This window comes from Coptis chinensis, chromosome 2 (assembly GCF_015680905.1).
Source record: "Coptis chinensis isolate HL-2020 chromosome 2, ASM1568090v1, whole genome shotgun sequence".
Taxonomy (NCBI): domain Eukaryota; kingdom Viridiplantae; phylum Streptophyta; class Magnoliopsida; order Ranunculales; family Ranunculaceae; genus Coptis; species Coptis chinensis.
In genome coordinates, this window is record NC_141457.1 from 36,489,461 (window position 1) to 36,501,507 (window position 12,047).

Consider the following 12,047-nt stretch of genomic DNA (forward strand, 5'->3'; position numbering starts at 1 on the left):
AAAGATTAAAATTTCGCCCTTTAGTTGTAAATAAAGAACCGTCTTTTAGAGCTCCGATTGCTATTCTTGTTGCTATCCCTGTTTCCGATAAGTCCTCTGAGGTGGAACTGTGCCTTTACCAATTTCAGATTCTCATGCTGGCACAGAGCAGGTTATTAGTCTTGTTCATCCTACTGCTGACCTTCCTGCCCCTAGTGATCCAAAGAAGAGGGGGGTGGTTCGGGTCTAGTATCTGCCTGAGCTGATGACATGCCCCCTACTCCTCAATCTCCGGATTCTCCCGAAAGGGAGATAATTTTAGAGATGAGACGATGGGGCCGAGACAGTGAACTCCCCATCACCAACAAACACTCAGTTAATGATGCTGACATTGCTCTTGGAGTTCTGGAAGCTACTAGACTCCCTGTTGATAGAGCTTAGACAAATTAAACATAATGGAATTACTAATAAGACAACTTCTGAAAGAACTACAGATTCTACATAAAAAGTACTTACTGGTTGGGGAATGAGAATGTTTCCCATGAACAAGAATTTCCATGGGCTTATTATCAGCGTCAAAAGGACGAATGTCCTAACCATCACCTAATACTCTAATGTGGTGGTCGGCCCAGCCATCATCACTATGCTTTCCCTAGAAGAAAACAATTGGAGCATGCTTATCTCTAGTCATGAGGTAGTAGTAGGATTGATCCCGAATCCAACATACCTCATAATAGTACCCAAATACCCAGCGGTTCAGAACGAATCCATGGCTCTTCGCCAGAATGGCAGAGTACATGACAGTTCTGTAAAACATGCATGTGTGTCGTTTGACCAAGGGCAAGATTAAAATGGATCTGACACTCCTTCAACAACGGATGGAGAGGAAGAATAAGACCAGCCCTAAGTTGGCCAATCATGACGAGTGCAACTTCTTTGTAGGCAACTTCGTCAGATAATCTTCCCCATTCTAGACCAATGTCACTTGGGATGTGAAACTTCTCTCTGATTAGTTCTAGAGTCAAGAGATCTCAAAAGTTGATGAGCGACCAGTTGGGATTCATGATCAGAAAAGTTAAAGATTTGATTTTTAAGTTTACTCTTTGAAGGAGAAAAAAAGCGAAAAATGTTTGAAAAGAAACTAGTTGAGAAGATAATAGAGTTTCTCTCAATGATATCCTTATATATGGTAAGATAAACGGTTAAGATAGTCCCAAACAACGTGTTCTTTCGAGATGGAACTGCCATGATTACTTTTTTCGGGAAACGGCATATCTAATTAAGCCGACGTTTCAGAGTCTTGATTAGGTTAACAGTTGAGCAACTGATTATGAAAAAGATTCCCGCGCCAAAAGCAGCATCGCTTCAAGAGCTCACATGCTAGTGGCACGAGAGGGGGCATCTGTAGGGGGATTTCCCGCTACTATCCGGATGATACATGATTAGGAAATAACCTAAAACTATGAAACCTCGGTATGAGACGAGAACTATCGAATCAATTATGAGGATAAGTAAACTCATGCTCGTCACATGACTTTAGCGGGATGTGTCAGTAACATGATGAATCGCCTCTGAGCATGAGTGTTTTCCAAGTCGTTAGGAACTAATATAGACAATTCCTAAACATAAGGAAACACAGGAAGACGGTTCTCACTAATAAGGAAGGAATCTTAAGAATTACCTCTTAGGGATAACCTCTATCAAAAGAAGGGTTATCGTAAGAAGGAAACTTACATGAGATAAGACGCGACTAGATCCAGACTTTTAAGGAGAGTGGACTCATAATATGAAAGCAGAGTCCAAAGTAGTAGGGGAATTCACAAGTAATGAGGTAAACCCTAACCCTTACTACTAAGGCTTCTTGTATATAAACCATAGGAATCCACTCCTATGAACTACGCATAAAAGGGTTTGATTCTTCTAACATTAGGAGATACGTAGGCGGCATACCAGTTCAACCCTGATTCCATTATCATCCCATTCCCTCCTTCACCATCGTTCTCAAGTCCTTCACCATCGTTCTCAAGTCCTGCATCACACAATCCAGTTGAGGATCGTGGGATACTAAAAAAAGAAAACCCACACAATGCTTTCAGAAGGTGGCTTGGCTAACTTTCGATTGTTCCTTCTTAGTGAAACTAAGAAGCCTTTTTTATCTTCGATCTACTTCAATTAGATTAAATACAACTTTATACTAAGGATGGAAATCAGACAACGTATTCGGGATGAACGAAGGATCAAACTGAATAATGCATCTCCAATCTCATGTTTACAGATGCTGGCACCCTTTAAGTTTAAAACCATTTCTACTTCCACGAGCTCATGCAATGCGCGTTCATTAACACTAGCGTAAGTTCATTAGCGCATACACTAGCTTAATAGCAAGGCTTAAACGTTTACAGGCATACTCATCTCCAAACGGCTACACCCTCACACGAGCAAGGTCCACAGAAGCAAATGATTCATCATCTTTCTCTGCAGACAGACTTGTTTCCATCAAAGCTTTATAAAATATTGTTGACGGAACCCAAGAAGTTCATTTTTATGTAATTTTGAAGCAAATTTGATTAGCTTAGAATCCGTGAACAGCCTACTTCCCTTGACCAAAAAGAATTTTTTTTGGAAAGTATAGCTTATATATTCAAGAGATTACTTTAACAATTGCTCTGACAAAAATTTAGACACCTCCTTCGCACTCTCATAAGCGCACTCCACACACCGCCCAAGAGCTACACCAGATACATAGTTTCCCCCAAGGAAGATACCTTCAAAACCATCATTCTTAAGAGCACTTTTTGCAGCATCAAGGAGATCAAGATGACCAACCAAGAACTGCGGTATGGCTTGTGGCCACACTCGCACTGCGAGTGCAAGTGGGTCCTTTGCAGTTGGATTTATAAGCATCTTTCTAAGATCTCGATCAACAGCCTCCACGAGCTCGCCATCAGTCTGCAACCAAAAGCAACGTTTATAGAGACAGGGCAAGAAGAGAATAGGCAAAGTTCTGACACATTATGCATGTCAGAAATTTCAAACTCAGGTTATATTTACATGCATCCGGTTAGCAAATTCTTGTTGGTTGTCATCCAACAAGAAAATAGAATAATTATTGTCATGCAGGACAGGAGACACCCAAGATAGGTAAAATCAATCATAGGTTCCACAACCTTCTTCATTCAGTGGGACTCAAAATATTTAAGAAATTTATTTGTTAATTATTTAGTAACATCCTTGTAGTTGTTCATGGTCAAGTGCAGCACTATTTCATATGTTATATGGACACGCCATATTTCAATAATAATCCAAGTCAAATACGTGACCATGTTGGATACGTATCATTTGTATGTGATATACCTCAATTTTTTATATTAAGCCGTGTTAGAGACTTCATATCCGTGTTGGATATGGACACACATATCTGTTTCGATGTAACTTAGACAATTTCAGATAGATGGGATTACGTAATCCACCACAACATACTGAAAGTTGATATGCCTCATTACCTTGGACAAAATTCCAGGATTGGTAGCACCTCCTATGTAATTCAGAAGCAGCACTCTTCCAAGTGGTGCTCGATTGGGAAAAAGTGTTGAGCTGTATATAGTTCCTGCAAGGCACGGCCAAATCTCATCAATGCATCAGTTTCATGATTTTTCTTCTATCACACCTTTGATCAATATTGAACAAAATTTCTTTCAACCGAATAGAAGTACATTATTAACCAATTTCTCTAGTGGAAGATGTACCTAGAGTCTCCACTCCTTGACTGCGTGGATGCAACTGGCCAAACCCTCTGAGCTCACCATCTATCAGGCATTCCTTCCGTATTGCTTCCTTCGGATAGGAAATGGAGACTGCTGCAACTGGAGGATAATAGAACTTTGAAAGGCCATCAGCAGTTGCAGCCTGCCAACAGAACAAGACAACCTCATCATCTGGACATCTTAGCTCTACGTTTCTTTTTCTTCCTCCTTTCACTGCATGAATTACTTAGGTGGATCCTGGATCTAAAGTAAGGAGTAACATGAAAAGCCGCTTGTTTAATTGGTCTAGTTCACAAACTTCTAAATAAGTTAAACTGATGAATTTAAGTATTTGTCTATTTGATATATCCTCCACGAATAAGTTGTGCTGCATGTTTGTTATTCTAATTTTTTTTTCCCTTCACTTTGGAAGCAATATTACGCGCCGGTTAAAATTAAACATATACACTAAATGAGAAAAGTTTCAAAATCCTTGTTTATTTGTGCTAGATTTATAAACTAACCTAGTTATTTCTGCTTGAAAATTTCCAAATAAGCATTAGTTAGTAGTCATGTGATTCATGTCATGTACTAATAGTAGACACATTATTACACAACATTACAGATTTAACTAACTTTTTTCCATAGAGTTGCGCAAAACAAATATTGAGAAGTAATTTCATGATGAAAGACAACCGTCAAAGACTTTAAAAGACAACCATCAAAGGCTAAGCAACAGTCACAGGATGAACCCAAAGACAAAAACCAATTAGACTATACTACCAAAAGGCAAAGGATACAGTCACATCCAAAAGTCAAGTAGATGCTTAAACATTTCCCAAGAAAACATAAATAAGATACCAAAGAACGCATTTATGACATACAGGCCCAAGAGCTCATAGCCTAAATATAACTTCTACTAGTATCCAAGAACATAACTTCTAAATCAGACATAAGCTAAAGGTGATTTAGCTTTTTCCTTTTTACTAAAATTTAAGTTCATACAGAATACATGTGAACGATGTTAGAGTACAAGCTGAAGAACCTCTATCTGCTCTTTAAATAAAAATTTGTGTCATTCCCAGTTTACCCTAATTTATTATTGACAGTTCATAATCATTCACTTCGGCAAGTTTATTTGCATATGCGCTTGGGATATATAATTTTTTCAGACAAAGTGTGCTTGGGATATACAACTTTGGCTGAGAATTAAGACAAATTCAGGAAAGGATGACATACAGAAAGAGGGCGGAGCAAGCTACTTGCAACATGGGATGGAACAGTCATGATAACACTTTTAGCCTGTACCGAAATCAACCCTTCTTGAGTTTCATATGCCAAAGTATATCCTCCGTCCAATTTTTTGACACTTAAAAGTTTCCATGATAACTTCACTTTGCTGCCCAATCTGAAAATGTAACATTTGTTAGTCAACATAAAGCATTTGAGCTCATCTAAAAAGAAGGATGCACATTTGAAATCATCTACAAAGAAGGGTGCACCTAAACAATCAGGTCATTGTCTAATTCTATTAAAAAAGAGACCTTGTAGATATCGCATCAGGTAACATTGAAAGCCCTTTTGTGAAAGAACAAACCGTCTGTCCCTTTGGTTTTGGCAAACGCCTGCACATTTTACTCTGTTCAATACGATGCAGATAATCACTAAAAAAACTGTAAGCATGATAAACCACATTGGCATTACGGGTCTCGTGGTGGTTTTGGGTTTCCCCTTCTCTCTTGAATTGCTTTAATGGCACCACCAATGATACTACCACCACTCTGCTCAAGATTCCAAACTCTTCCAAATGCAGCCTTCATACTGAGTTTTGCAGGATCGCCCGCATAAACACCTGCAAAGCCATTTTAAGTAACGAAATTCACAAGATTTTGTATGGATAAGCCAAAACTTAAAATTACTCTACCAGCACATAATCTGTTGTGCATGCAATGATTAAGAAAGATAAGAAGACTAGCTTGCCATATAAGCACACTCAAATTCTACATACCGTATATAATAACGGACAGTGTAAATCTAGCAGTCAAAAGACTTAACTTCACAATAAATTCAAATCTACCAGCTAGACATTATAAGTTTACAACTAACTGAAATAGTAACTACAGCGCAAGATACTGATAATGAATAAGTAACTCGAGAGCCTATGGAAGACCTAAACGTTTTCTTTTCTCTTGAAACGGATAAGATAAGCTAAACTGCCCGGGTATATAGGAAGAACTCATGTGCATGCACTGTTGGTTGTGATGTGATGCAATTATAAATGGTCAATTAAGAATGATATGGTCCAAAAAGGTTTGCAATTGCATGAAAAATTCAAACAAACGAACTCATACGCTCTGAAAATTTAAGGAACATATTATTTTAAATTTTTAATCTTTTAACCATATCTAGTGCTCTGGGAAAATGCGAGACAACCAAAAGCAAACTAAATCCTGGCTTCTGGCTTCATATTGAGAGTTAAATTGAAGTTTTCTTTGGCTTGCTACGTACAAAAATCAAATGACATTCCAATCAAATCAAAAGTTAAATTATAAGAAAATGCCATTGCAATCGGGAATTAGATAACTTAGCGCACATTTAGGTGACCCGTGGCTATAGTGATGAAGACAATAGGGCATGCCTAAGCCACACAATGAGCAATGCATTCCGCACATTCCAGCATGCCTAGACGAAACACATTTTAGCACACCCATGAGACACAAACAAGTTTTTTAATTTTTTTTCCTTTTGCAGAATCTGATGTTCATCACAGGTTTCATTTGAAATATTTTGTCGAAAGGCCCATCAAAACACAAAATAATTTTTTTTTATTTTTCAGAACACCGGTGTTCATCACCTGTCTCATTTGGAAGGTCTCAATACAAGAGTTCCCCCCAAAAAAAGTACAAGCCATATGTGCACCTTTATACATTTTGAATTTTGTCTCGTGTCATTGCCCTACTTATTTATAAAAGTTGCCATGCCATACTTTTGTACACGCCTTATAAAACCTGGATGATAGGGATATAAGGCTGATATTTCATTTTAGGAAAATCTCATTATGAAGATCATCCTCAAAAAGATCAGCCCATTATAAGTATAGCCTCGTCAAAAGAGTGTTGCAAAAGTGAAAAATTGACAGTTAAATAAATCTCAACCAATCCTAGACATGAACACGACTTTTGGATAGGTTAGATTTATTTAAATAGTCTGGATTTTTTGTGTTAATGATCTCCTCACCATGAAGATCATCTCCACAAAAAATCAGCTATCAAGTCATCTCCAAAAGCACGGCATGTACAAGAAGCGTGTACAATTAACCATTTAACATTACCATGGTTTTACGAACCGTGTACGATTCAGAAAAGAGCCAAACGATTCAAGTCGGGATCGGAGCCGTCCAACTCGAAGTTCCAATGCTAAACGGTACCAACAGAGAAATGGGACAGAATCGGGTTGGAATCGCCGATTTGACAGATACTCGGTTCAATCAGTATTAATTCGGTTGAACCAGCCAAAACTTGGTGGAATCGTTGTACAAAATCAGTTCTCAAACACTCGACCCATTTGGCTATTTTCCGAATCCACTATATTTTCATCTTAGCCTACAGTTTAACCTAACCTAAGAAAGGGAAATAAAATATAGAGTTTTAAGATCTTAAAGAAGTTCCATAGATTTGAAGTTGAAGTCATGAAGGAACCAGATTAAAAGTTACCCACTTCAAAATGAAAACCCAAAAATGCGTAACCAAAAGCAAGAGAAATAGGATCTTTCCAAAAAAAAAATTAACAGAAAGTCAGAAACCAAAGAATAAAGAGATGGATATCTGGTATTTACATCTCGCAACAGAAGAAAGAGATAAGAATTTGCTCATACTGAACTTTTTACTTGATCATCTAATGTGGAAGAAGTTATTGATTCTCACACATGTTCAAATAGTCGAGACCAGCTGATAATTTCTTGTTTTTTGTTAACCACTTGATTTGGTAGTTATGCTGTACACGATGTTTTCTCATCACAGAATCGGCTGGTTCTCAAGTGAACAGTGAATTGAACCCTTCCCATTTCCCCCACACTCCAATTTAATTCACGAAAAGCATAATTTTGGCAATCCATAGAATTATCAATATTTGGGGTTACCAACATGTCTGCATTTCTCTACCAACAACCCAGTATTACTTTACCAACATGTCTATAATATCATACAGACACATCTGCATTCTAGTACCAACATGCCAAGACTACCCAACGAAAAATTGCATCACAAGAGTACCAATTAAACATACAGCTTAGAACCTCATTATTTGTAAGAACATCTGAGTCTGATTTGGAAGAAAAAGTAAGTGAACCAAGAGTCCTTAACAGCAAAGACTGTTTGTGCAAAAGGGGAATTCAACGAAAGAGAAATACATGATGCGTTACTCGTCTGTGAAATCTGATCAGATTGGTCGGGCCACTTTTGTAGCCTGATTTTAGTGGTCCAAGAAACATTTGACTAGTAGATAAGACTTATTTTAGTGTGGGGAACCATAAGAATCAGGCCAAAATGCCGAAAGAAAATCAATCTGCCCCTAAGAGTAGAAACACACTTTGTCCAAACGTATAAAGTTTCCTTCATCTCCTCAAGTAGCTTGTGTGTTTCCTTGGACTTGTGTTCAAAGGTCCTACGGTTTCTTTCCACCCACTATACCCACAAATGGTGTTAGCCTTTAGAAAAGATCTTTGAAGGCCACTTAACCTTTGGTGAAAGAGTATGACTCTGGATATCTTTACCAAGCGCCGTTAATGTTGGTTGGTGGTACCAAGGTTTTTAAATGATGAATAAAATAGCTCCAATACCCTATATGCATGCCGTCATCGGACCAAAATATGAAACACATCCGCCTCCCCATTATTTCAAGACACTCATTCGTTTGTTTATATCCAAACCCTTGGCATATAAACTTATCAAAGGACTGAACAACCGAAGAGGCCATTTAAGAAAGTGAGATTGAGAGGTATTGAAGCCACCCAAATCTTCCTGTGCGGGAAGTTATCAATAATCTCATGATCCTCCAACACGTTTTCTGTGTGTTGCTTTGCTGGTACTCCATATAAAGATTTCATCGAGTTCTCCTTTGCCTTGTCCTAAATCATATCCTCCCATTCACCTCCCCAAACATTTTCACTCGCTTGGAAAATATAAACTACAAAAGTTTGGCAAAGGCATACACCTCTAATCATTAAGGTTTTCTCTTAAGCTTATCTCCCAAACTATATCAAGCCAACCTCTTACTTCATAATCTGAGATCAAAGCATTGCACAAAGTGTCGGGAATAGCTCACAAGCTAAGTTACATTGACACGGATACGCGTGTCCATATCCGACACAGATACGGAGTGTCTGACACGGCGAAATATCAAAAACTGAGCTATATCACACACAATATGTGTCCGTATGTGTCTGACACGGGCATGTCGTATCCAACACGGATTATTTTTGAAATATGGCGTGTCCATGTAACATGGCTCACAAGTGATCTAGCTCCCACACAATTATCATGCCAAAATGAAATTAACCTCCCTTCTGCCGGTATGAAATAACTACTTAATTTAAGTTACCCCACCCACAATCCATCTGTAAAGTAGTTTCATAGGCCCTCCTGACATTTTGGCACACCAAACACTACCAACCTCACCATACCTGCCCACAACACTCCTCCAAAGATGATCCATGTCCACCCATACCTCCACAGCCACTTGGAGAAGTGAGCTTCATTCAAGGATGTTAGAAATTTACATTCAAGCCCAATCATGTTGAAGATCACCCCACCAACCACACCAATAAATAAATCAAAAACCAAAACCAAAAAATCAAATGAAATCAAATTGAATGCAATCACTGTGTGCAGGCTATTGTTTATGTGGAAATTAATTAAAATGCGTACTAATTTGAAGACCTACAATATATAGTTATTGTCGATATTGAACATAAATAAGATGCCAGTTTATCCAAGTGTATAGATTACATGTCTGACCTTACAGCTACTGGAATAATAGAAAGAACCTACTGGCAACTGGTACATATTCCATATCTATATATGTACTATGTAAGGTCAGACATATAATTTCAAGAAGAGGTAAATACATGATAGACTATTATGTAACTTCGTCCAAGAAAACAAACTTCTCAACTGGAATCGTTAATTAAGTCTACTGGAAATATAAGTATGTAGTTCAAATATAAAAAAGCATAAATCACATGGTTTACAACTTCATTCAGATCAATTCAGCTACCAACTTATTTGATTCCTATAGAACTACACCGTGTGTAGACAGGGGAGGTAATGGAGAGAGCAAAACACCAAACCCTTACGTTCCAGTACCCCAACAGGCACGCTTCTGCACATGCACCAACACTTGCTCCCCCTTCATTTCACTACCTGTCAGGCTAGTCTCCCTATACCTCCCAGGTCATTAACCTAGTGAACTACAATACAAAAATCCAACTTTACCTAACATTAAACCATATATATTACTTGTATGTTTTAGAAAAATTTCACATATTATCTCTAAATTTTGTTTCTGATGGATATTAGCAGGTCTTTAGAAAATAGAAACATTCATAAATTAGTCGAGACTAAAAACAAGAAGGGATATAGCTATCCTAAACAGAACATGCATCGATACTCACCTGAACAGAATGGCTCTATCAAACGTTCAAAAACCTCATCGCCGAGGTTACGGCGCACAAACTCTTCCACTGATTCCTCATGGCCCTGTGACCTTTGTCAGAAACTATTACATGAGAAAACACTTTGTAACAGTGTACATATATAGACGCATGCTATTTATAAATTAAGGGATCAATAATTTTCCATAATGGGTAAGGTGAAAAGATGAGGACTCACTGGTGAAGGGGGGCGAATGCCAAGAGCACCAAAACCAGCTCGAAGCTTTCCGGGAAAGCTCATCAAGTCAAAGAAAGGCAGATCAGTTGGTTTCGAAGGAACTGGCCTCAATTTCCCACCCCATAACACAAATCGCGGAGCATCAGGATCCCCGAAAACAAGATTATCCTTCAAACCACAGTCCACCTGCAACAATGATGCTTTCTAGTTATTAATAATTTATTCTTCCCCTACTTATTATTTATACTTATATATATACCACAGTGGTGAGCATGGAATCAGAAGGTTGAAAACTATTAGGCCCTTCTTCCCAAAGAAAGCCATCTCTCTCAACAGTAATAATGTTCCCACCAACTCTCTCCCTCGCTTCCGTCACAATCACATTCGGTACAGTTTCCATATGTTTTGTAACCAACGCTTGTGCAATGCACAACCCACTAATACCACCACCCACCACAACACAGTCCACGTCCTCTGATTTTTTTGGTGTTGTTCGAGTAATTCTGGATGAATCAATTGATGTACAATAACACCCCCCACGTCTTCTTCTACTTATTCTTGTTCTTGGACACGCGGCGTGATTATTATTATGACGGGTTGGGAAATGAGACGGGGGCAGAAGAAGAATAGACATTGTCACCTGAAGTGCGGGGAAAATAAAGAAGAAGATTAGATTCTGGATAGATAGGGAGAGGCAGTCCATTTCAGTGAGTGGACCGATGGTCCTTGGACTGACTTCCAACAGTCCATCAACTATTTTGGAACCCTGCTAGGCGCTGCTGGTAGTTTTGGTTCTACAAAACTGGATCACTTCAGCCCAACCCCAACCAACCAAATGATGAAAGCCCATCCTACAAAGCAGTCATTGTTGACCAAATCAACAATTATCCAATACTTTTTCAAATTAACATAGTAAACTACACATACTCTATAAGACTTTAGATCTATCATGTCACAACTTGTGAAATACAATGGTAGCCATCGGATGGGACCCTGTGGCCCCACACCAAGCCTTTTTATTAGATAAATACTCAGATTGTAGGCCAAGTACCAAGCCTTTTTATTAGATAGATACTCAGGTTGTAGGCCAAGTAACATCCTTACGTCTTCCATGTAAAATAGTTAAAGTTGGAAGTAAAACTATTACATTAACTTTGAGATCAAAGTATAAAAGTTAAAAGAATGGAATCAGAGTTGTTAAGTTGTATATCATGAAGAAAACATCTTCGAATCCAATGCAAGTTGTACTTATATAATTAACAATAATCATATTTGCATTGTACACTTGAATTAATGTTTGGTGGCATGTCTAGTCTTGAGATCCAACACTGTGCGCTAAAACTGACAACCATCCTCCATTCCTATCTAGCATTTGTATTTGTGTATAGATTAGATTCTCTCTACAGATCAGAGGTGGGTGAGGTTTGAGTCAAGGGTA

The 12,047-nt window shown here is 38.3% G+C and overlaps 1 protein-coding gene across 1 annotated transcript; it reads right to left on the reverse strand.

Annotated features, from left to right (window-relative positions):
• Window positions 1-2,518: 2,518 nt before the first annotated feature.
• LOC147515910 (Flavin containing amine oxidoreductase family) lies at window positions 2,519-11,334 on the reverse strand. The gene is made up of 9 exons (XM_086588628.1): window positions 10,869-11,334; window positions 10,610-10,795; window positions 10,393-10,477; window positions 5,427-5,574; window positions 5,267-5,347; window positions 4,962-5,130; window positions 3,726-3,885; window positions 3,483-3,586; window positions 2,519-2,928 (listed from the first exon to the last, which is right to left on the reverse strand). The coding sequence occupies exons 1-9, from the start codon at window positions 11,310-11,312 to the stop codon at window positions 2,629-2,631; spliced, it is 1,677 nt and encodes a 558-aa protein (XP_086444754.1). The 5' UTR covers window positions 11,313-11,334; the 3' UTR covers window positions 2,519-2,628.
• Between the last annotated feature and the right edge of the window lie 713 nt (window positions 11,335-12,047).

What these genes read in the sequence shown, in the direction of transcription:
- LOC147515910 (XM_086588628.1), bottom strand. Translation starts at nt 11,312, where the DNA reads ATGGACTGCCTCTCCCTATCTATCCAGAATCTAATCTTCTTCTTTATT. An exon ending in GCTTGCTCCGCCCTCTTTCT is followed by an intron (nt 3,886 to 4,961) that starts GTATGTCATCCT and finishes TTCTGTTGGCAG; the next exon opens with GCTGCAACTGCTGATGGCCT. An exon ending in TCAAGGAGTGGAGACTCTAG is followed by an intron (nt 3,587 to 3,725) that starts GTACATCTTCCA and finishes CGTGCCTTGCAG; the next exon opens with GAACTATATACAGCTCAACA.